The sequence below is a fragment of the Anser cygnoides genome, chromosome 1 (genome assembly GCF_040182565.1).
Source record: "Anser cygnoides isolate HZ-2024a breed goose chromosome 1, Taihu_goose_T2T_genome, whole genome shotgun sequence".
Lineage (NCBI taxonomy): Eukaryota > Metazoa > Chordata > Aves > Anseriformes > Anatidae > Anser > Anser cygnoides.
In genome coordinates, this window is record NC_089873.1 from 179,798,058 (window position 1) to 179,824,048 (window position 25,991).

A 25,991-nucleotide genomic window follows, 5' to 3' on the forward strand; every position below is an offset into this window, starting at 1 on the left:
AAATGCAGTATTGTGATATCCCAGCAACCTGCTACAGAACTTAGGTCAAAATTGTTGTGGAGTACCTGAGACCTTCAGAAGGAATGAGATTACTGACATCTCAGCAAACCTAATTGAATTGTTTGAGGGAAGGCAAGGATTCTGTTTTTAATTACCTGGCCACAGTGGTAGAGAAAAGTGAAATACAGGAATTTCCAAAACTATTCTCTAACATTGGATATCCTGAGTGAATTTAATTTGATTGTGAATATTGGGAGCTTTACATTTTTGAATGCGTGGGTGGGTACGTGAATAGACTTGCCACATTCCATTTACTCAATCTTGTGTTCTATAATATTGCATACCGTTGAAGTACAGGTAGATGGCATAAATTAACTAATCTATTGCTTTTTTCCCCCAGATTCCTCCAAATAAAATAGATTATGAATATAGTGAACTGATTTTATATCAAAATCAAGTGATGAGAGAGGCAGATCTATTTCAAGAGTCTTTAGAACATATAGAAACATATGAAAAGCAAATATGTGATAAATTAATGGTAGAAGAAATCAAAGGTAAGTAATTCTTCTTCTCTCAGCCAATTTTGTTCTAAACTTTTGCTACAGGCTCTCAGATGTGGTAAAGTGTTAAAAGAAGCAATGTGAAATCTTTAAATGATTTGAGACAACTAATATAGGGGAACTGGTAACACAAGGTTTACAATTTTGTGCTCAATAACTTGTGCTATCAAAGTGGATAGTGAATGTGGGTAGCTTAACTTGGGTTGACAAGAGGAACAGAGGAGATCTCAGAGGTCATTATATTAGTGTATACAACATTAGCTTTTCATAAATAAAAACTAATATAACCCAGTTTTAATCTAATGAAGAACATTGTGTTTGTAGTACAAACACTGATTTGTAGGACTGAAGTATCAAATTGTTGTTTCCTTCTTAAGCTTTCTAGTGCGTTTATCTGTATTACCTGCCTTCAGCGAATACTGAAGTTGACTTTTTTGATTAAAAACAACCCACAGTTGCTCTCTGGGTTTGAAGGACTGAGTTCTGAATACATGCAGTCACATAGTGTAATATAGCATGTATTCTTCAGCTGCTCTTTGCTTGTGCAATTGCGCTGGGTTGACCCTGCTCAGCAGCTCAGTACCACACAGCTGCTCATTCAGCCCCTTGCCTTGCAGCCCCCCATATCAGGCAGGAGAGAATATAGGTAGAGAAAAAGTTAAAAAAAAAACTTATGGGTTATAAAGACAACTTAAGGGAAGAGGAAGAATAAACAGTAGTACAAAGGCAATCACTCACTGCTTCCCGAAACAGGCTGATACCCAGCAAGTCTCCAAGCAATGACCATCTGCCCCCAAAACCTTCCCCATAATTTTTATTGCTGAGCACGATATTACACAGCTCTGGAAGGAAGAGTTCTTTGTTTCTTTGCAATAATCCTAATAGCTGGTTTAAATATGCATGTAAAGACATATAAATAATACTGTTTTTCCCAGGTGCTGAATGCTCCAAGTTGTGCTGAGCTATGGTAACTTCAAGTAGCAATTGTAATATACAGTAAATGCCGTTGTAAAAAGCCTCTTTTTCAGTATCTACGTATGACTGAACCCAATTTTGTGTATCTATTTTGTAAACTTCACTGCCAAGTTATGTGTTTTCTTATATAATTCATAGTTCTTTATTGCATTGTTTTTAGGAGAAATGTTGTTGAAGTTGGGAAGACTAAAAGAAGCTGGTGAAGTATACAAAGAGTTAATTGAGCGCAATGCAGAAAACTGGTATTATTATGAAGGCCTGGAAAAATCCCTACAGCCTAGTAAGTTAAGATATGCATTGGAAATAAGTATGATATAGGATATGCTTAAAACTACTGTTTGGTATATTACAGTTTTAGATGAAAAAGTTTACTCAGCATAAAATTATGTACTGTCCAATCTTGAATACGATATGGTTGTGTTTATCCATTTTTAAATTGTCCACTGAAAAACTTGTATGCATGAAACATCAGCAGCAAGTGTTTTTCTTCTTGGAGCTAAAGCTGGTATTTGTTGATGTGTGTGCTTGCTTGAAGAACCTTTCCTTGCAGTGCATGAACTTGGAAACCAAATTGCAATTTGTTCCTATCAACCTGATCATCAGAGTAGTATTATACACCAGAAAATAGAATTGTCATTCTGAAACTTGTTTAGGCGGCACCTCTTTCCATGGTCGTGTAGGGAAATGAATGTCTAATTCAGATGTACACTTAAAGACATGTAACTTTCTTTAGAAGCTGACTGTTCTTTAGAAGAAAGGCTGATAAATGTGATGGAACCTTTGTTTTTTTCCAGTGCTAGTTCATGTTACTGCTGTTCTGTCTTTCCAGAAAAATACCTAAATTGGATTAAAAACAAAAAACAAACACACAAAAAAACCCCAACAAACAACCCTACGATATTGCAACCATGTATACTATACTAAATGCTTTGCAATGGCAACTTCACTAAGTGTCTAGGTGAACACTGGAATACGTTCCTTGTATTTCACAGTTCACTAATTAGTGGAAGCTTTATTGGAGTAATTCTGATGACATCATAAATCATAAGCCCACCAGGATGCTATTTGTAGATATAGATCTGCATTATATTTCTCAACCAGCTTCTAGAAAGTTTTGCAGTTTGGGTTTAATGTCTGGAAATATGCCTTGTGATTGGGGAATTAAGATGATTCCGTTTGTTGCATTTATACAGAGACTAACGTTGCCCTTTGAATGTTTTTTCTAGTATATCCGTAGAGTTGACGATCATGATTAGTATCTCAAAATAAATCATCCAAGATTTTGATTATTCTGCTTGATAGAATGTGTTCATATAAATGTATAGTTCTTAACAAAGAACCAATACAGTAGATTATTTGACATATTACAATTCTGTGAAGATAAAACGGTACTAATTTATAAAACTAATAATGCTACTTTGTTTTTTAGGTGTTCTTAGGACTATTTCCTCCCCCATGGTAAGTTCTGGAGCTCCAACTTGTGACTTCAATTAGGCTTTTTATATGCTTTAGTTCCAATTCAAACATTACTTTAGTGTAACTATTAGAACTGCACATCTCTTGGAGCCACTGGGTAACATTTCCCCCCCCTTCCCCAATATCAGAGCTCAGAGAAGATAAATTATTTTTCGTAGAAAGGAAACTAGAAATATTTATTGAATATATGTTGTGCCATAGTCTTGATCTGTACATTCAGATTTATTTAAATTGCTTGATGAATTTGAAAATACATGAGCAAAATCGATCCTAGTTACGTGAAAATGGCATTTCAAAAAAACAGATTACTTTTATTTAAATTCTAACCACATTGGAGCTCCAAAGCATATTATGGGGGAAAGGGGAGGAGTGGGAAGAAAATCTTTAACAAAAATAAAACTATTTAAATGTTAAGGTATCAACAACTCTTGTGCCACTGGCAGCATTGTGCCCTAAGTTTGCTGTCACCAAAGGACTTAAAATAAAGACATACTTGTGTAGTTTGCCATTTGTATACCTACAATTTAGAAATATATTTCTCTGATTTATGTATGTCTAAAACAGATGCATAGCAAAAACAGTTATTTGAAGCTATCAGTGTCAAACTGCTGTATGAATGGGTCTGCACAGTATTCGATTGAAAGAAAACAAATGCTAGTGCTGTTTGATTGAACTTGAAAGATAATTTTCTTTTAGCAGTTCACTTTTACAGTCATTATTATTGGTGCTTACATCTTAGTGTTTTCAATATGCTGTTTCACAATATTTTTGATGAATTGGAAAAAAATAGCTTGAAATGTTAAAATTGTTCCAAGTCCAAACTGTATAAGAAATTTAACAACTCTCAACATTTTAAGACCTTTTGAAGAATAGATTTTTATCTGTTTCTCATATCTATTATATTTACTGATAATAGGCACTTTAGAAGAGAGGCTTCAGATTTATGAAGAAGTTAGTAAAAGGCATCCCAGAGCAGTTTCACCTAGAAGATTACCTTTAAACTTTGTTTCAGGTAACAAGTTGCATATCTGTTCCATAATAGTTTTTTTTTCAATTTTTTATCAGGCTGCTAAATGTGCATTTAATAGCTATTTGTACATGTACACAAATTAGACAAATGTATTTTTCCTGGAATAGACAAAATTATTTATGTTTTAGGATTTGATAGACAAGTTCATGCACTCTAATATGGTGGTACCAACTGTATGATGGTGTCTTCGTTGATAAAACTACACTACAGAATGGTGTCCAAATTTGGGGGGAAAATTATTGTCCGTATTTTTGTCATCATGCTGCTTAAAGGTCATCAGTTACAAGGGAGGGAATATAGTACACTGAAGGCAGCCGGGGTATGTGTCCATGTATACATGCATATATGTGTATAGCTATCCTATACTCTGATTTATAACCACTGAAAGCATTTCTAAAAGATGCTTATAACAATTGGGTAGCATAGGGCCGATGAATTTCCTAACAGTTTGTATACTGGTGATGTATCAGAAAACAACAATTTTTTTGTGAATCTGTTTATAAACTGGTGTGCAGCATTTTTATCTAGAACCTTTATAGCCAAAATCTATGGATTTAGTGCTGATAATTTAATAAGAATAGAAACAAAAAGCAGGTGTGCAGCGTAAGTTGTTTTATTTCTAATTTTATGGCTAAGTTCTTTTCAGTGACTCTGTCCTTTTACAAGTTGTACTGAAGTACAGTGCACAAACATCCTGAGATATGGAGGGAATATACATTTTTTTTAAAACAGAAAACTGTGCTCTTCTGAAATACAAGAGAGGAAATTAAAAATAGTAAACGCCTTAAAAATGTACGCTTAGAATATAGCTGTTTAAGTGCTATAACTCCGGTAGAAAAATTTTGGGAGGATAATAAACTACGCAACTTAGGTTTTGGCTGCCATGATATTTCTAAATTCAGCTGCAAATTACCATGGTGTCTGCTGATGTTTTCAGTTTCTTAAGGTTAGCTTTTAGTTTGGTTCATTTGCTGAGCGTTGCATATGGCATACCTTTAAATACTACAGAGCATGACTAGTACACTTGTCTGTTGTTGCTCAGGAGTCTGAATGTGCATACATACACACACCTCTGTACCATCACACGACTAACAACTTCATAAGAAATCTAGCCTTGAAATTAACATTTGTGCCTTACTTAATCCCAGATATTTCCATTTTTTTGATGATACACTGGCAAATTTTTTAAGGCCATTAAACTAGGTTTAAAAAGCTATGTGACAAGTAATTGTTTTTCTTCTGTTATAAAGTAAAAGTGCTTATGCTAATACATAGCAAACAAGTACCCTGCAAAATGATTTTGCATATCTTTATTAATAGTGTTCTGTCGTTGACTTTTTTTTTATTGTATGTTTTGCTCTGGGTTATCTTCTCATCTGACAGTGTAGTCTTACAGCCAATGTTCATTTAAATAGAAATATGTTTGGTAATAAGGATTAGTTATTCCTGCGATAGCAAAACTTTAAATGAAAGCAAAATAATTCATTTTTAAATCAGTTAAGTGAAATCTTCCAGTAAGTTACCTTCAGCAGGTTTCATAAATAAGAATTTCCCTGATTTAAAACTTGTGTTTCTGTTAATCCAGTAAGCTTGTATCAGTCAGGATGAATAAGACATCCTGTGGAAAATCATTCGGTTTCCCAAAATGACTCGTGTTTATAAATTGAGCAGGTGAGAAATCTCGTTGGCTAAAGTTAATAATGAGAATGTTAAGATGTGGAAACAAACTGTTGTAGAATTATATTTGCAAATTTCAAGAGGGTATAATTTTTGGTTAAATGAGGTTGCTGTCCCTGTGTGGCCACTGACCAGTTGCTTGCAGCCAGCACTGGTTCATCCAGAATTGGCGTGGAGTGCTCAGAACTGCAGGCTTGTATTAAACAGACAGTTTTTTTTTTTCTAGACTGCACCATGCATTCCATCTCAGTAACCCTTGAATTGATATAGACTAGGTCCTTCATCCTCCTGGAAACCACCTTTTTGGAGGCTGAGTATGATAGTTAATTTTCAGATCAGGGAATAGAGTCTGACAATCCAGTTTTAGATTTGTTGACATTGCTATAGATTCACTGCTCCTGTGGCCAAGTCTATTCTGTGCATCGGTTAGAGAGCGGACCCTGAGCTTGGCTTTGTCATAGCTGGGTGCCTCACTGTTTTGTATGTTTTTTAAGGCTTTTTCAAAGCTGTTCCACTTTCTGTAAATAAGCACATACTTAATGGATACTGAGCCTTCGTTGCCTAAGCTTTAAGTTACAATTGTTCCATCAAGAATATAAATTAGAATAGTGCAACACAAGAAACTGAGAAACTGAGATTTTTTGTCAGAGGGCAGTTTCCTGTAGTGTGAGAAAACAATTTTTAATTAATTCACCTGTAATAAAGCATGTGCTTCGAGTCAACTTGTGGACCCCTCGTACACAGGTAGAAGTTGCTGTACAGAGACTAAAAAAAGACTACAAGAGAGGTAGAGGGTTCATTTAACCCATCCTTCTTCCTCAAAGCATGGATAACTCTTATCTATGCTATTCCTGACACACACTTATCTAACTGAATCATAAAAACTTCCAGTGATGGAGCTTTTAAAAGATCTCCAGGGTAATCCGTTCTGGTACTTGGTTACTCTTACCAGTATAATTTTCTCCAGTGCTTATTTAAATAACCCTTGCTACTCCTGGGTAGCCACCAGATAATCCTTTCCCTCTTTAGAAGCTTTTGCAGGTTTGAAGACTGTTACCATGTCTTCTAGACAGCAGACTCCTAACACTAGCAAGTCAAGAATTTTATTTTCTGATCTTTTTTTAATCCAGTGCATATTTGCAACTTATTCTTAAATAACAGGAAAGATGAAAACCCTTAACTGCAGTTTTTCAGTTACTCTGTTATCCAGAATTGTACGCCAATTAGTGCTTATATTTATATAACACTTGCAATCACTGACATATAACCAAATACACTTTTGTTTCTAGGTGAAAAATTTAGAGAACTAATGGATAAGTTCCTGAGGGTTAACTTCAGTAAAGGCTGCCCACCCTTGTTTACCACTTTGAAATCTTTATATTACAATCCAGAAAAGGTAAAATTTAGTACTTGTTTGGTTTGAATGAAATCTTCTGTATTGAATTTTTAAAAGATTATCTAAATGTTTATTTATAGATTTCACTGTAACTTTCAAATAACTGTTGCAGAACATTTTTCTTTGGTGTGCTATTTTTTCATATGTGTATCACCATTTGATGATAATTAATCTGTGAAATGAAACTTCTGTAGACAGTTGACGTCAAAATGCTTGAAATCTGATTGATGCAGGATGCACTGATTTTTTTTTTTTGGAAAAATCAGAGATAACTAGCAAATGTATTTGTGTACTCTGAATGCAAGTGCGTCGAGATTCTTTCGACTTATGGTTTATGATGTCACCAGAAGTCATGATTTTAAAGTATCACACACATGGCTATTCTACATTTATTTCTGAATTGCACCAACACATTAGTGTTTGCCATGAAGGCTTGTTTCCTGCTTCAGTGTCTGGATAATCTTAGTGTTGAATTTTTCCTTTTCCAAGTTCTCTCGGTTTTGGCAAAATTGTATCATACTATAACAATTATTTCAGTTTTAGTTCGTTGTCCCAAGCTCTTGTAACGTACAGCAAAATACTAATCTTCACTCTAAAGCAAGCTAATAAACTGTGCAGCATATGAAAATAAAGGTCAGTCTATTCGGATGTTCCATTTTTGCTACAAGCAATACAAACACTTGGTATTCTAATCAGTTCATGACTGGTGAAGAGCAGCTTTTGTAGCTGGAAGAAAAACCTTAATACATGATTCAGCTTTCCAACCAGCAGTGGCTATTCCTTTAATTGAACTTAAATTCATGAGATGATCAGGGTGAATAATAATTTTTCAAAACACTTTTGGGAATTGTAATCTGTACTGGGTGTGTCTCCTTGGTTGACATAATTCTAATAAATTCTGATATCGTGTACATTACAAGCATTTCTACAGTGCATATTGCTAATGCATTTTTTTTCCATGTAAACTTCAGAAACTTCATCGAGATATTTTTTTAAATAAAAAGCACTGAATATCTAGACAGAAGGAGAAACATTGCTGCAAAAGTTTTCTCTCTGATATTTGAAGTATGAAAATCTAGAAGTAAAATATACTAATAAACTCATTTGGATTGGAAGAATATTTTAGCACGTGTTTTAGACATGATGAGTAAAAAGATTACTAAGATGTTTTGGGACAGATTTATCAGGAAAGGCGCCTTGCTACTAGTCATCTTCAGTGTATCAAGTCGGTACCTCTCAGAGCTAGTAGCTTGATTCTAAAAGCTAACTAATAAGCAAAATCAAAAGCCTCAGTTGCCAAATATATTTGGATTTGTGTGCAGTGCTGACTTCTGCAAAAGAGTTTTCTCTACTTTCTCTTCCTTCTCTTCCCCAAAAGGGGTCTGTTTGCATTTCACTTAGTTCATGTAACCATGACACAATAGGAATCTCTTTTTTGTCTAATTGACTAATTTTTGTCTCTGACAGTTTTAGCAGTTCTGAAGTTTAGGGACTAGGGGAAAGAAAAGTGTGACAAGTAATGCAGGCTGCACCTTTTTAAAGTGTGACAAGTAATGCAGGCTGCACCTTTTAAGAAAACTTACCTTGGTATCTGGCTTCTCTAAGTTGGTGCTTAATGCTAGCTTCTAACATAAATTACTATTATACTTTGACTGAAAACTGAAAGAATTGTAGTCTGGATCATGTTGTGCTTGTTAGAAAATATCTAGGAAATGAATACATTTACTAGAAGTATTGGGGATGAGCAGTTCCCCCTTTTGACTTTTGGAAGCAGTTTTAATTTGGTGTAGTCAACTGCAGTTGCATTCTGAAATGGTATAGATAGGAGGATTTTCTCAAAGAGTTGGTATTTAAGCCTAGAATGTTGTTTGTTTTTTTTTTTCTAGCACTCCAGGGATGTCCAGGATCTTTCATAAAACGTGGTTTCAGGAAAAAAGTAAAATAAGCAGTATTTTATACTAATAAAAGCTTTTTATTTGTATATACTTAGAATAAAGTGCTATAATGTTACATGTGAGAAATGGAAATGTAAATTACTTAATTCAGTGTCTGCAAGAATATAGAGGAATAATGGGGAAAAATGTAACTTCATTTGCTCAACCAAGATGAGGATTAGATTTCTCAGTAAGTATCTTAACGTTTTGGTGTTAAGAACACCTTTTATACCTGAGTGAGGAGACTAAAATGTAAAGTGTAGTCAATTCTAGAGGGAAAATACTGATGTCTGTGTCCTTCTGTTTGGAGGGGGGTAGAGGAAAAAAGTCATTATGTGGAAAGTAAATGCTAAGCTGTTGAGAAAACTGTTTGGTATCTAATTGCTGTAAGCTGGTACTTCACACCAGTTTTACATAAAAACTACTGGTATATTTTGATTTCAAAACATTATATTCTGCTAGCTCTGATTGGTAGTTTAGAGTGAGACATTAGCTTCAGTTTGGGGTGAAATCTACCTCAGCTACACTGAGCTGCAAATCTCTAGGATTTGTCAGGCTCAACGTGAAGCCTAATCAGGGAGGTTTTAGAGACTATTCAGTACTTACCCAGCTTGGATTCCAAATAGTGATGTTACAGGTTGGAAGATATGCTTTAGATTCCAATAGAGACGACATGGTTGTGATAGAGATCTAAGACAGAACTTGGGGCAGTTGTTGAAAGAACCACAGAAATAAGGTTGGGAAAATTTGTTTTTTATTCTATTTAGAGAACTGAAGTTTATCTGTTCTTTTATGATGATTTTCTGATCAGCTAGCAATGTTTTGGTATGTTAGCACTGACTTGATCAAAGATCCTTTAAGTAATTAAAGAGCTAAAGGTAAATTGCTCAACAAATGGGTAATAAAATTCACTAGAGTAATTTGTAATTTATTGACCAAGTTCACCAAACACTAGAGACTAGAAGTGTGTCCAGTTCGAGGATGCTCGCTCTGTTGGAAGAGTGGTTAGTATGAGGTTAAGAACTAGGTCTTGGGTCAGCATTCATCAGATTGCTCAAAGCACAGGTGCTAAATGCTGCAGTTTTTTTGAGCTGTAACAATTCAAGGGATGTAATGTGGAGGAGAGCCTGGAGGATGCAGGTTAAAATGCATAGAAAGCCAGGCTTTATTCATTCAGTTATTTACAGAGCAATTTCTTAAAAAGAAGGAAAAATTGCTTAGCTTTTTTGTTTGTTTTGTTTTCTTTTCTTTCTTAAGGATCTAGGTGGGGTGGGCTGTCATGACACTTAGTTCCAACATAGAAACTTGCAGCAAATTTGGCACACATCAAAAACATGTCCCAGTTCACATGCTTCAGATAAGTGAAATCTTGGTGTCTGTGTGCAGTACAGGCTTCTTGACTTCATTTACCAGTCATCTTAAAATTAAAAATTACAGATATAATACTATAAGATATTAAAGATGGAAGAAGCATAGCCAAGCTGTCTTTTCCTTCTGAAATAATTGTACCTTGTGTACCTTCATGGTTGTTAACAAGCATATCTGAATAATAAACATCATTTTACAGCTGCTTGCTAGACTTCCCCTTCTGTCATGCGATTTCTTTTCACCTCAGCACAACTCCCATGCAGCTGCTAGCTGAGCTGCTTTAGGGTTAATCCATCTGCAATCAAATCCCTCCCATCAGTCTTCAGCTGGATCATTTTTCTGGATCTTATCATTAGCTTCATGGAATACTGTGAATACTACAAATGAGCACACAAATAGCCTGCCAGAGATGTTGAATCAAGATGGAGGGATCACAGCAACTCAGACTTGAATTGGTTTAAGTTGACAAAGCTTTGTATGCTTAATGCCAGCTAAGATAACCATACCACCATTTATACCTCATCTGACCAGGAAGGTGAGGAGGCAACTCAGGTTACTGCCAATTGTATAGCCATAGTCATTGCAATGGTATAGGTCACACTATTTCAAAGATTTGGTGTAAGAGAAGTACATGAGACCTATGTAGAAAACTTAGGCTGAGATATTTTTTATCTCAAGGGATGGCAAGTTGCTTCCTTTGATTTTTCCTTTCCAACTCTTAGGGACTTTGAAAGCTGCTTCTTGATGACACTGGAATCTTGACCATATAACTCAATTAAAAAAAAAAAAATCAATAGGGTAAATGTGTACATGGCTTAAGAGTATTTTAGGATCATGCTTTATGTGTCTAAATCAAGATCCTTTGATTTGCGTACTAAGATTTAGAAACATTAATTTTCATACTTACACTTGTAAATTGTCCAAAGATCAGTTACAGAGGATCTATAAAGAGGTAACTTTATAGCTTTCAGTGGACAATAGATAATAGTACTGTGTGGTTGGATGAAATTGGCAAAGCTAACTAATAATTTTAAGTTTTCCTTTTTCTCCAGTTGTAGTTTTCTCAGCTTGCTGGCACTGTATTTTTTTTATCTTATATTATCGTATTACAGGGTTTTGTTCTCTTTTTGAGCAGACTGTGACAATGTTGGGGATTTAGCTTTAAGTTCTTTGCTTTGGTGGAAATTGGAGATGCAGTCAAATTTCAGTCTAACTAAACAAAATAGTTTGGGCTTTTCTTTTCATGTAGTTCCTGGCTTCTCACTGACTGTCTAATGTTGACTTAATCTCTGTGTGGAGATGAATGAAATGCTTTCTAATGCACTTGAGTCAATAAATGCAAATACTTTAAAAATGTTCCGCTATCATAGGGTGGCAATAAGAAAAATATGGATTTTTTTTTTGGTTTTGCTATTCAGTTGTCTTTTCAGGAAGACTAAGGATGCAGTACTTATGTCTATGTTCAGCTTAGGTAGGGTAATGCTACATAGTTTTGTCTTCATTCAGATATTTAATTTCTTGTTTGAACTGTTGTTGGAAATGCTACAGTCTGATTGGGGATCAACAAGCTTCATCTAAACAAAGGATCCTGGAGGCGCAGAGTTAAATGTTACTCTTTTTGCTACTTTAACATTTCCAGGAATACAAAAACAAACAAACAAAAAACACACACACATGCAAAACAAATTATCTTTGCACAGGTTATAGTAAAGGATATATTGCATTCCTGTATTCAGGTAATATTTTTCTAAGTATTTGATTAAATCAAAAAAGTATAGTTCTCACGTGCTTGTCATGCAATAGATAACTGACATTGTTTTTTACAGCTCTTTCCTTGTCCCTTCCCACCTGTCCACACTAGTGAATTGTTTTTAGGCAGGTCTGGTTGTGAATGTTCACACTTAAAACTTCCAGTTTGTGGTTGGTCTTTGTCTTCCAAATTCTATGCAGTTTTAACAGTCAAGGAATGAAATTAAGTTCTGGATTCAGGCATTTTATTTCCGGTCAGTGTATACAGAATTGTTCGGCTCCACTTGAAAGGGTTTCCACATAGGATCACTGGAACAGCCATCTAGACACCTGGAAGAAGCGGCTGATGTTCTAGAGGTTTGTGCTGCTATTCATTCAGAGGGCTGGAGAAATGTGCAGAAGGGAATCTTGTGAAGTTGAACAAAGGGAAACGCCAGGTCCTGTACCTGAGGAGAAATAACTCCATGTGCCAATATGGACCTGGGGCTGACCAGCTGGAAAGCAGCTGTTGGGGTTTCTGATAGACAGCAAAAGGAGCGTGAGCCATCAGTATGCCCTTGTGACAAAGAAAGCCAAAGAAGGCCTTAGGTAGCATGTTGGGCTATCAGAGGAAAAGTCCCACCAGGAGGTGAAGGGAGGCCATCTTCTCTCCTTGGCCACCTGTTGGGACACATCTGGGGTGCTGGCTCTAGTTCTGGGCTCACCAGCATGTGGCACTTGTCAAAGGTGGGAACAGGTTGAGAGAGGTGGCAGAGACCTTCCTCGTCCTTGGAGACAGTCAGAATGTGGCTGGACGTGGCCCTGAGCAACCTGCTTCAGCTGACCTGCTTCTGTAAAGGGAGGGCTTGGACTCAGCAGGCTGCAGAGATCCCTTCGAGCCTTCATGGTTCTGTGGCAGTACTTTCTTACCCAGTCGCACCCTCAAGTTAAGGCTCATAGCCATTGACTTGCTGGCCAGCGAGCTAGTCTGTAAACAGTGTTTTAGTACTGGGATGAGTGCATTTTAGACAAGTCTGGTAACACTAAGATCCTATATTAAACAATACGAAAGGGTACAGTAGAAATGGGCATGTCTTGAGCACATATAGACAGGAGCATTGAGGTAATTAATCAAGGTACTGTGGTTTGGGATTTTCATGGTTTTACGTCTTTTTGCTAGCAAAGCCCCCAGTCATTTCCTATAATTTCTTGCTTCTCCCTTCTCGGACCATTCACAAAGGGAAAGATAGGAACTTGCCCCAGAACCTGCTTTGTAGAAATGGATGCACTTCAAACAGAGGTGAACAGCTGCAGATTTGCATTCGTATTAGGTTAAATGTGAGGACATCATGGTTCGCCACTTCAAGTTGAGCATCTGTAATTGTTGCTTCAGGGTAGACACTTTCCAAAAGAGCAGGTTGTTTATTCAAGAGTGTAATGGGGTTAGGCTGAGGATGCTGTCTGTAGATAGAGGGATCTAATCATTGTTTACATACAGTCCTCTACCTGTCATGCTGGATTTTGGAGCCCTCAAAGTGGCGTATATGGCAACCTTCTTTATTTTTGTGATGTTCCAAAGTGCAAATTCTAACAGATAATGTAACAGTTGTGCATTTGGTGTTTTGTCAGTGATGATCTGCTTGTTCTTTCCAGTAAAGAGAGAGAGCTATATCAAGATTTTATTGTGTTTCTTAAAAATCAGCAGTCACTTAGCCGAGCTGTTGATGTCGATGTTCACTGATACTGAATTTGCCCTCATTGTGTTGGTGAAGGAAAAGTGGGAGGAGAGATGTCAATAAAATTCTAGCAAAGCCAGAACTGTCTGGGTTTATTTTGCGGGTCAGATAGCTCATGCTCACCTTGAATTGCGTGCAGATGGAGACAAGTTGGTCTGGGAGACCTGCTATTTATAATGTTATACAGCAGGGATGATTGGCACAATGCTATGGTAGGATCAGTGTATGCTGTGCTACTATGTGCTTCTTGTGTCATACACAACTGTTGAGGTGCTCAGTGGAGCAACTTTCTTTAATGCTTGACAATTCCAATATGCTCGGCTTTCAGCAGTTAAAGGAGGTGCTGTGTTACGGAAATTAGTACTTCAGTCTTCAAAGACTATCGCTCATACTCACTATCCCAAGCGCACATTGCCTTCCTGTACTGCAGTGACAATGGCATACACTTAGAATATGCAATATTTTACAATACAGTGTGCAAAGGCGTACACTTAAAAAGAAAATAGCAATTTATCCTAAAACAGCCTGTTGTTTGAGAGGTAGTAACATGAGCCCCATGGTCTGACACCTTAATTTTGGAGTTCTAATTTATATCAAATCTACAACAAAAGATCACAGTCTCTGTATACTCTGTATGCTGACAGTGAAAATTACAAGTGCAGAATTGGTATGACTCCAGCAGATGATGCTACTGAGCGATTTAATTCATGAGTGCATCAAGCAGTTCAAAATGGATTGTGTGAGGGCCTGGACTCACGGACAGTTGTCCATACCACCCTTGTCCTTCCGTTGCCACTTTTGCTGAAGGAACAGCTCAGATGTTTTAAGTACCAGCAACAGCTTTCAGTTTGCACTCATTTTTGGTTTTGTTAATGCATTGTGCCGTTCAGCTATAAGCATCTGTGCAACAGAATTGGTTCTGCAGTGGCAGTCTCTAATAGATGGTTGGATTGAAGATGTGAAAATAAACATTAGCTATCCCCATTTGAAATATCCTACTACACACTAAAAATATATAAAATTTACATGTTATGAGGGAGGTGCTTCTGTGAAGTGGGGTCAGTGTTGTCAGTGTATTTTGAAGAACTGTAGTTATTACTAGAAAAAATACTTCTACTTTAGTAGAATATCATTGCAAAGATGTGCTTTTGGAGATTGCCTATTCACTTGGTTTTCTTGAGGTTGCCACAAAATGCTAAATTTCTGCATCATCAATTCATAAATATGTTGTAGAGGTAATTTGCATTTCAAAGTGAATTTGTCTGTAATATTTAGTCCATGGTTAAAAGTGAAGAGAAACTGTAGGTGAATAACTAAAAAAAGTCTGTTTTAAGCATGGCAGACAGAAGGCTGTAATGAAAAAGTAGCTTCATCCTCCATAATGAAACTTGTGGTTTTGTGTTTTTTCCTCTAACAAGGTATTCCGTTTTCCACTGCAACTTTGAAATGTATAAACAAAACATGGCTTTAAACATGAGCATCATGGAATTTTTACCTATGGCTCACGTTTCTAAAATGGCATCAATTTCATTTCCATGATTTATGGAGCCTTTTAGAATAACCATTTAAAGCACTGCTATGTGAGTGAGACGTTTGGAAGTGAATGCTTTGTATGCACAGAGCATTTACTAGGAAAATGTTTCAGTACAATAGTAAGTGTATATACAAAATCATTTGATATAGATGTCTTGTCCTTTTCTCTGGTATAGCACATTTAATGTCAAATTACTAGGCTCTTTGTTTTATGCTAAAAGCAGTTTTATTTTTTTCTTTTTGCCTGTTGCTTTAGTTTCTGCAGTTTATTAAAAAGAAATTATCAGCACAGTGGCCAATTTTCAAGTTTTCTAAAACATTAGGTCTCTAATCTCATAAGCCTGCTATGTAGTGTGGAATCTTACTAAATTTTCTTCTGTCAGGCTTTTGGTTTTTAAACAACAAATATATTTGGCTACTTCAAGTACATATATAATGTTGATATCTGAGTACCTGAGAAAACATGTACAGTCGGCACAGCATGTGTGTTCTGTCAAGGAAAAAGCTCTAGTTTCTCGTTGGCACACTTGAGAAGCAAAAATTTGTGTTTAGGAGTGCTACTGCATAATTATGAGTTCTGCTGTTTGTAGAAAGTTACTGTTCATGGTGAATGTAGCTGTGGCTTTTGACAGAATGGTTCTGCTGGAAACTAATAACCCTATGTATGTGCAAATCCTGGGATGTAGCAACTTTCACATTCTGTAAATTGCTGTTCGGATGGATCACAACTAACTGTGAACAGCCTTATTTGTTACTATTCCTCACAAGAGATTTTGAAATGCTAACACCCACTGTCCCCACAACAATCATTCTCTTTGTACTGGAGCAATATTCAGAAATACTCTTTGGTTCCCCATACATGTTGATTTCTATATCCATGAGATAAAGTCCGAAGAGTGAAGATCTTCAATTAGTCAACATCAAGGTTTGCATCGATTGTGTTGCAGGTGCGTTGATTCCATTGAAGGTCGACATTAGTGCACATGTGCCCTTTTTCTGGGTAACTTTAAACATGGAGACTGTGAGGAAATACTGGATGAGAGAAAATGCTTGTCTGGAAGAAACATCAGAAACAACAGTCTCAAAAAATAAAAGTGTAAGACACTCTACAAAGGAAGGTAGGCTGTCTCCAGTGAAGACCTTTCTCTACAACCCTTGCAAGACAGATGGCATTTTCCCTCCTTGATATAAAAAGCTACAGGAATTTAAAGCAAATTAAAACCGTTTTCAAAGTTAGATGCCCTCTGTGATTTAATGGTGGTTTATTTAACGAAGTGAAAATTGTTTCATCTTAAAATGTAGAGAGATTCAAAGTGGTACTAACAACTCTGCAAGATCAGCCATGGGGTACAGTCTTTTATGGATGCTGACTCTGTCAGTTTAGTTTAGAGAAATTAGCGTCTCTGAGTTAAAACTCTAGGAGAGGAAATCTGGTAACTGGACTTGCTCAGGATCTGGTTAACATCTGATATGTTCATAGCAAAAGACAGTGTTTCTGCTGTATAAGTATATGTTAAATAAGAACATGTTAGAGTAAGTGGAGGAAGAAGAAAAATAACCTGTTTCAGGTACTGGTAGGATAGAATACTTCCACTCAGTAGCAAGCATGAGTGTAGTGCCAAATGTGCTGGTGTTTGATAATTTGGGTCCCAGACTTGATACCTTATCTAAGAATTGAGAAGTGTAGCAGCTGATAGGTATATCATCTACTCTATCACTGAGTTTCTTTTAGTCAGAGTGATCTACGTTGCGAATAACTGCCCCAAATACGTACTTAAAGGTCCACAAGAAGTACACACAACATCTTTGCTCACAGTTGCTGCTGCTGGCGCTCTGCTCTTATGAAATTGTTTGCTCCTTTGTTTATGGAGTCCCCAAAATTGTCCAAAAGCTTTCAAAAAGCAGTTGCTGATGAATTGAGTTGTGCACTGACTATAGTGACATTTTAAAGCACTGGTTTGTTCTAAGGTTATATTTCTGAGTGTCTTAAAATTTTCAGTGCAAACTTGTAATGCTGTTGTTTGTTAAATTCCATTATCTAAACGGTTTTATCATTATAATTCAAAGAATATTAGTAAAATTAGGAAGTCAAGTGCTACATGGACCGAAGAAAACTAATTTTCTGAATGTTTTCATATAGTGTGGTATCGTCCAGATCTTCTGGCAGTTTTCTCACATGCTGTAGCTTATCTCACATCTCCCAAGTTGTTAATCTTCACACAGCGCAATAAAGAGGGGAGGTATTATTCCCATTTTGCACATCTAAAACAGTAAAATGTCAGGGCTAACTTTTGCAGGCATGGATCCAGGAGTTAAGGTTCCAGAGACGTTTATCTACAGAAGCGTTCATTGATCTCAATTGATGTGAAATGCTTGGCACATTAGAAAATCTGGTTCTAGGCAATATGAAAATGCACATAAATACCTGTTTTGTGCATGCCAGTACCTTCATACAACGTTATCCCACCTGGTGGGATATTATTCACTCCCTGGTGTACATTAAATGAGGCAAATGCTTTTCAGGAGGAATGCGCAACTGAATACATCATGGTACTTGATAGCTGTGTTTCTGTCACTTTAGATCAGCTCCTTGATACCTTACAACCTGTTGCCTCTGGTGTAATTCAGACAAGTAGCTACTGTTAGGGCAATAACTCTGAGCCAACCAGTCATCTCTGGCTTATGGTGTTGGTTTTTATTCCTTACTGCTCTCATTATATCAAGAAAATATGGCAGTCATTTTAACTTACTAGATATTTGTGGTTTGTTCTTAATGTAGATTAATTTGGAGCGAGGTGGAGTAAATTAAAAAGATGGTTAAACTTCAGCTCTGCAGTCTTCCATATGAAGTGCAAAGCTTTCCAGTTTATGGTTGTATAACTGTATGAGTCTGTTTTATAAGTTTCTTTCACATCTGTAACTGTATGTCTGGGGAAAAATAATATTCTGTTTATAGCATACTTTTCCTTTTGGACTAATTCCTAGATGAAGCATGTCTAATACATTTAAGTAATGTGGGTTTTTAGGAACTCTGTTCAGTACTTGGAAATAGCCGATGAATGGACAGGCCTCTCTAAATTACATGTAGATTTCAGTATTGGACTGGCATGTTACATTTGTGTAGCTTTGGAAAATGATGGAATAAATCATAGAATCATACAATGGTTTGGGTTGGAAGGGACCTCAAAGATCTAGTTCCAACCACCCTGCATAAGCAGTGAAAATGCAATGAAAGATCAGTATTTGGAAGCATAGAATCAGAAAAAAACCTCAAGAATCAACATTTTAATAGCCTTTTGTGCAGTCCCTGAGTTTCTGTTTTAATTTTGTGAGTCTGTATGTGTGTTGTACATTTTACAGCTCGACCACTGTGGAGGAATCTTTCTTGGGATAGTAATCCTGTTCTGACTGTGGTATTACTGTCCTGCTGAACTCTGGGTTCCTGCAATGAAGTTTTCTATATTGTGTAACTTACTGACAGCTTTATCAATTGCTAAATGTGGTTGCTTTCAATTTGAGAAAAATGATAGACTGTGCAGAGAGCTGATACCAAAATCAGTCAAATTAGTTAATGTTCAAGATAGTACAGCTAAAAATGTATGTTCATAATTTGAAGTGTTCTGTAGATTTAGTATAGGCAGTATATTTGTTGAAGCTATTGCCAATCTACATTTTCTTGGAAGTTGCCTTCAGTTTTCGAGGCAAGAAAAACTGTTTAGTATACTGATAATAGCTAGATCTGTGGTTAGATCTGGTTTCCTACAGGAAAGCTGGGGAGAGAATCTTTGTCAGGGATTGTAGGAATAGGACAAGGGGGGGATGGTTTTAAACTAAAAGAGGAGAGATTTAGATTAGATGTTAGGAGGAAATTCTTCCCTCAGAGGGTGGTGAGGCACTGTCACAGGCTGCCCAGAGAAGCTGTGGCTGCCCCACCCCTGGAGGTGTTCAAGGCCAGGCTGGATGGGGCTTTGGGCAACCTGGTCTGGTGGGAGGTGTCCCTGCCCATGGCAGGGGGGTGGGACTGGGTGGTCTTTGAGGTCCCTTCCAACCCAAACCATTCTATAATTTAATATTTAATTTCTTACATTTTAAGCACTTAAAATTTATGGCTCACTGTTGTATTCATAGTCATATTACTGCATTTTTCTTTAACGTGAGACTGACGGATCTTGTACTTCTAGCAGTTGTTCCGCAGCTCCAAAGGAGCTTGTGCAGTTGTATTTGCAATGTGTAAACATACACATGCTAGACCTTTGCAAAGCAGCAGTAAATTCTTCCATGAGTAGTGTTCTTCCTCTGACTTGTTTGCCATTCTGCTTGAGTAGTGTGCTCTCTACAAAGCTGGTGTACTGAGCAGCTTTCCTGTAGCTTAGAGTTCTCTCCTGCAGGGCTAACTCTTAAGTGCAAAACCTGTTGCATATGGTGTAGTGTTTCCAGTGCAGGCCTTCAAGACTAGATAAGAAAAAAAAGCTGGTTAATGCTCTTAGATGACTAGAAATGTTGTGTGATTCAGTCAAAATTGCAAAGCAATTGCAATGTTTATGGAGTACTAATTATACTATAAATCTTCCAATTTATTTTGCTTGTAAGTGGCATGCCCTATAAAAGAAATAATGCTGTTTCAGCAGAGCAGGTGTGCAAAATGCACGTGGACCACCATGTTACAAGTTACACTTTTATCTAAATGAGCTTTAGTTTGTAATTGTCAGTGGAGGAAACTTTCTTCTGTAACTTTTGTCTTCAAATCAACTGTATTTACAGTGGTGGTATTGATACTAGAAAAAAGTAGCTCTTGTTTTTTTGGTTTTGTTTTTTTTTGTTTCAGGACTAGCTGATACCAGTGCTAGCTGCAGTGGACAGCAAGAGAAGTCTTTGCTTATGCAACAAGCTAACAGTTTTTTCAGAAGCTGTGCAGAATAGGATTTGAGGGTATCAAGCCATGTGTGCAAACGTTATTCTCAAACATACTGCATTTGTAGCTGCTTAGGAAGATATCATGCAGTGTCCCAGCCATGATACCCATTATAAGGCACAGCTCCAACCCTAATCCGGGGCAAATAGGAGCTCTCACCATGCTTTATTTTTAGCAAACTTGAAATTCTCCATGTATCTGACACTCTACTGGGTATGTTTTATATTTGGAAGTGATTATAAGTTACTAACGGAGGATTTTGGTTGTAAGGAACTAAGAAAAATCTAAAAGCTAATAAAGCTCTTCTCTCTATATATTTTTTTCCATGAAAATATCAAAAAAAAAAAGTTCGTAAACTTTCTTACAGTGTAGATCAGCTCTAAACAAATATGGAAGACTGCTTCTCTACCACTTACAAAATAAGTAACTGATTTCTTACATGGATAGGGAACAAGGAACATTTAATTTTCCAGGGCTTCAGGGTGTGTTGTTTCTTCTGTTTTGTTTTGACTTTGCTTGCTTTGTTGTCTTTGTTGCTTTAAAAGGAGTACTGCAGAGTTAATGCTGTGTGGCTGGCTAGTCCTAATAAACTGGTGAAATACTCGAGTATGGTGTCTGCTTATCCACCCCATGGTGAGAAATGCTTAAGTATGACACTTCAGGATTCACTTTCTAGAAAGGTAAACAATGAATTTTTATAGAAGCTGGGTCACGATGCCCATTTGCAAGCTGACTGGAAAGGTGTATGCACAGTTTACGTGATGATGGCTGGAGAGTAGGTAGGTTTCCATTTAAAGCAGCACGCAAGGTTTCGTGCAGCTGATGTCAAGGAAGATTAAGAAGCAGATCTGAATGAAAACTTTTTTTTTTTCCTTGTGTGCATGAACATACACTTTTAACAATGCTTTCCCTAGGGAAGCAGAAGGGAGTATTGATGGCTTGGCTGATTCAGTTTACACAATCAAGATACATTTACATTTAAACTGCTGTTAGTTTAAAACCAATGTTTTTGTTGGGTTTTATACAAAACAGTAAAGCTGTTTACAGAAACAAACTTTGAGTTAGTATAGGTCCAAGATAAATACAAAAATTAAAGAGATTTGCGGTAAATAGTACAATAGATTTGTGTTAAGACTGGTTTTCCTGGTTTTTACTTTCATGGCATGAAGTGGTGAAATAATTTTTAATTTATCGTGATTCTTATTGCCTTCAAATGTTAATCATGCGCTAAAATGTAACGTATGGAGGTCCTACATGTGAGAGGCCGAAAAGCCTTTTATAATTGGAGTAATTTCTTTAAATACCCTCTGCTTATGGACTTATTCTGTGGTTCATACCTCATTTGGTAGGGTAGATCTGTATCAGTCTTATAAGAAGGTGTGGAACAGAAACTTTCCAAGTGAGAGTGTAAAGAAGTTTGTTGTAAGCTAGTATATAGGCGCCTTGATAAAAGAAATTGGAAATCCTTGTTTATTTGCATACCCTGTGCCTTTCTTTTTAGAATGATAAATCTGGAGTGTCAAAATTTTTTATAATATTTTCTTCTAAAGAAGTAAAACCAACCAGTGTGAGCTGTGTTGGGGAGGTTTTTTTGGTTCTGTGAACTATGAGCTTATAAATGTTGCCATCCTTGATACTCTTTTAGTTAAATGTAAAATATAAAGCCATAGGAAATGGAATTTCTTATTCAGGTGGCTACCTAAAAACACCTTCCTGTGTGGATATGCCGGAAGAGCCTGTACTCAGACCTTTTGTACAGTGCAAGTGTGCCAGCTGGCTCGTGTCTGGCATGCTCTGTTCTTCACTGCCTCAATGAAAAGCACATCTCAGTTCATGCCAGTCACTTCTTGGCTATGGATGAAGATTCTTCTTGTCTTTGTTAGCCTTCAGTAAAACGCTTTCTCTGGTGTGTAGCTGCCTTTATTTTCTCTTCCTGGTTTGGCTAATTGAATTTGTGAGCTTTTTTTCTTTTAGAGTTGGTTGGTAGCTTCTTTATTTGAAACTTCCTTCCCCTCAGTGTGTCCATCCAGAAAGGTATGTTCAGAGTCCCTTGGATTGAAATACATTGCTCACGCAACCGGGCTGCGCTAGGTACATTAGATCATCAGAAGTGTGCCTCTGTTACCTTGAAATATTTCTTTTCTTAAATATTTTGGGGGCATGAATGTTCAGATCTAAGTCTCTGCATTTGTAGAGATGCGACTCCACGTTGCAAACTTAACTCCTGGGAAGAGCCCTTACTGTCTCTGGTCCCAGGAGCCTTCAGAGCTCTTTCTGACAAAGGTTCTGTTTTGAATGCTATCCATAGCGTAGCATCTCAAAAGATAGAAACCAATCTTTATAGTGTTGCCCATCACTGTTTTGTTCAGCTCCCCAGCTTTCAGCTCTTAGTTTTGTGTGCATGTGTAAATAATTACCACCATCTCAAAGATGGACTGACAATGGAGATAGCTCAAGAAAGGGGTGGTTTAGTACTGGTTTTATTTGTGGGCTACCACAAGGCCTGTTCAAAGTGTCGTCATCAAAAGCATTCTGCAGAAACATGGGCCAGCAGCTGGTTTCTGCTTTTCTGTCTTAACGTCTTTGGTACTAAGTTCTGAAATGTTTTTCAGGGTCTGCTGGCATATTGTGAACGCTTTCGTGTCTCTCCCTTAGATAACATCTCGCTGTAGTGAAGACTACAAGCTTTGATGTAGTACTCCTACAGACTGTTTTTATTGTTTCTCCATTTCCCGCAAGGAATTTAGAGTATTGGTTTCAGGGTACATACTGGATACTTGTTTCTGTCTTGTGGAAGATGATGCTAATAATTTGGCCACATGTTCTTTGTCTATTAATGTCAACATGGTTTTCCTCTGGGCCATGGAAAATGCCTTGCCAGGGCTATGGCTGTAAGGAGAGTTTGCTGTTTGGTCTTTAGGTATCCCATCTTTTCTAGGTGGTGAGGTCTGTTTTGAAATCTTGCACTATAGTAGTTTCCCTTGGGTACTCTGTGGTTAAACAAGTTGCAAATGGTTTCTAGATGCTTTTGAAGAGTGCTACTATTTTTCAGTTTCTCACATAGATACCAGGATTCATACCAAGTCTAGTGGACACCTCTTCATCTCTGCTGAAAAAGTGGTGTGACAAACTCAACCACGCTCCATTCTCCTGAATAGGAAATATTATTCTTACTCAGAAAACTTTTAAAGTACTACTAGTGCTGGTAATGGGAAATCCCTTCAAAATTCACCTGTACTTAGAGGTGAAAACAAGGGATTTTCTTTACTCACCTTTGAGGCATACTTCTGCTATTAAGATCGAATTTTGACATCTGTAGGAGTTGTTTTGTTGAATAAGTAGCTATCTGATTCAAGAGAAGTTTGCTCTGTTGATAGCCAAGTCCTGTGGAGGTTCAGGATCAGTTTCTGTTACTTGCAGGGCCACTATTGTCACCATGTTACCTGCAAGAAACAAGTTTTCTTCAGGAAATAGAAAATGTTGTGGAGACCTTTTGTATTAAGATGAAAGGTTGTTCAGTTCCAAGTTTCCAGGACAGATAACAGAGTCTTTCTTTAATAGAACATGAACACACGCTCTTTCTTCCTTGTATGCATCCTCTCACCTTAAAAGCAAATGCAGGATGCAGAAATACTGCCTTTGCAGGTTGAAGCAGTGTCCTCCCCCTGCAGATCTTCAAAACCAGCTGAGAAAAGCTACCTTCCCGGTGGGGAAGACCACCCATGTTGAGGTTTTGAGTCATAAGACAATGCCACTGGTTGATCCGTGAGCCAAATTGTGAGGTTCCGGAATTAAGAACATCTGTCTTTGGAAACAGCCGAGTTCATTTCAGGCGCAGAAGACCATTCTGTGGATGATGAACAATTCCACAGCTGGGCATTCAACGCGTGTCTACCTTCTCTTTTCCCTCTTTCGCAGGCCATCCTGCAGTAGACATATTTTTGCTAAAGCAGAAATGCCTTATCAGTATTGGGAACTTTCTATGAAATTAATCCCATATTTTAAGGGGGAGAGAAGTTTGGCAGCAACCCATCCCCTTCCTCAGGAGGGGCTGCAGTTGACTTAAATTGTAAACTGTGTAACAACTGCATCTATACTGAAGGAAAGTGGCTTTGGAACTATGACGCTTGTGCAGGAATACAGTTAGTGTTTGACCTCTCAGGCTGCTAACTATTTGAAAAATGCTCAGCAATACCAAGATGGTTCTGATTCCTGGATGTTACAAATCTTTTTCTTGCAACCAAAGTTTTATTGTACTACTTCTGGGTTGGGCGTCTCAGATGCATGCTTGTTTGTGTAGGCAAGGAATGAGAAGCGCACACACCTCTAGTTCTTTCTTTCCACTCTTAAGTACTGATACAAGATGGATTTGGAACAGAGGATGATTTCATCTCTTATAGTGTAATATGAGCTTCAGATGCTTCGGTTTGATTTTTTTTTAGAAGTTTTAGCATAATGTTTATGAAGAATGATGTTTTGCTTAGAAATAGTGAAATACTAACGCCTTTAAGATGACAATGGTGGCTCTAGCATAACGATAATTGATAGTAAATCCAAGAGACGTGTTTTACTACTTAATTTGCTGTTAATATGGACGTACAAATTGTGCTTCATATTTCTAGACAATTTGTTTCATGAAGTGGCACATGAACGAGAAATTGTTACCCTAAATTGCTAGCGAGAGACTGAAGTAAAACAGCATAAGCATAAAAAGGAAGAAAAGGATTCTGTGAGTGGGTCATGAAAAGCAAAGATAATTTCTATTCTTGTCAAGAATATCTGCAATGTTCCAATCACCTGTTTTGCATTTTTGTAGTTGTTACTTTTACTGACTGCTTGCAGTATTTTCCAAGTGTATTGTTCAAGCTAGTTTTCCGAATGACAATTCCAGCATACTTTCTTGGACTGCAGAAACCAAAACTCCTAGCAGAGTTCTCAGTTTGGAAGAACAACATCTTTTAAGTCATGGTGCAGGTTGGTGTTGTCAGTCGCCTCAGGGTTAGAGGGTTTGATTTCACTTTTGCTGAAAACCGATTGAAGGCCCTTGTGCTAGCGCCAGAGGATTTCTCACTCGCTCACTGCCCTAGGTCCTGCCCACAGACAGTTTCCCCCGATAATGGAGCTAGCAAGTGGGCATCCCTACTCTGGGTCGAAGCTGCTGGCACTGACCCAAAACAGAGCCCAGGCGTGTGTGCCTTGGGAGGTGGTGGCGCTCTTCTTTTTGGTGGAAACATGGTCCTTGTGCAGTTGTGAAGCTGTACTCCCAGTGTCCTTGCAGTAGTGGAAAACTTGAGGCTTAGAGCTCGGCAGTCTGGGTTCTCTTTTATGGAAAAGAAGGGATCTTCTCCCTCTTCTCCCTTTACACACAGTTCACCTGCAATCTAGCAAAGCTGGCTCATCTAAGAGGAGTTTGAGTTTATTAACAGCCAAATGAGCCTAAGTCTGGGAAAACTTTGAAGCTGTAGTGAAAAATATCAGGGAAATAACACTTTCTGTTGCATGTATACTGCCAGCCTGCTACCTGAACCAGATGCTTGCTTCAGCATTTAAATTCATTTTAGAGAAAGCAATCTTCAAAGATTTTCTGAGGGTGCTGAAGGTTTCTTTAAGCAAATAGATGTCTGAGACCAGAGGACGATTTAATGCATTTATTTGCCTTTGTTCAT

At 37.4% G+C, this 25,991-nt stretch overlaps 1 protein-coding gene and 1 long non-coding RNA gene across 7 annotated transcripts in view; one reads left to right on the top strand and one right to left on the bottom strand.

Annotated features, from left to right (window-relative positions):
• NAA16 (N-alpha-acetyltransferase 16, NatA auxiliary subunit) overlaps nucleotides 1-25,991 on the top strand; it is a 65,426-nt gene that overhangs the window by 25,684 nt on the left and 13,751 nt on the right. For 4 of the 5 annotated variants that reach the window (XM_066988131.1, XM_066988138.1, XM_013179635.3 and 1 more), the window contains exons 6-9: nucleotides 401-554; nucleotides 1,696-1,815; nucleotides 3,928-4,023; nucleotides 7,008-7,114. In XM_066988131.1, the coding sequence (XP_066844232.1) occupies nucleotides 401-554; nucleotides 1,696-1,815; nucleotides 3,928-4,023; nucleotides 7,008-7,114 (477 nt within the window). Of the gene's footprint in view, nucleotides 1-400; nucleotides 555-1,695; nucleotides 1,816-3,927; nucleotides 4,024-5,626; nucleotides 5,713-7,007; nucleotides 7,115-25,991 lie in introns of those variants that run through there. The other variant, XR_010827614.1, reaches the window with a different exon arrangement.
• On the bottom strand, nucleotides 19,730-24,214 carry LOC136788981 (uncharacterized). 2 transcript variants are annotated; one of them, XR_010827661.1, is made up of 3 exons: nucleotides 23,930-24,214; nucleotides 23,598-23,768; nucleotides 19,730-19,865 (listed from the first exon to the last, which is right to left on the bottom strand). It is a non-coding gene; the product is annotated as an uncharacterized lncRNA (long non-coding RNA). The 2 variants fall into 2 exon arrangements; XR_010827664.1 differs by lacking the exon at nucleotides 19,730-19,865 and adding an exon at nucleotides 23,363-23,475.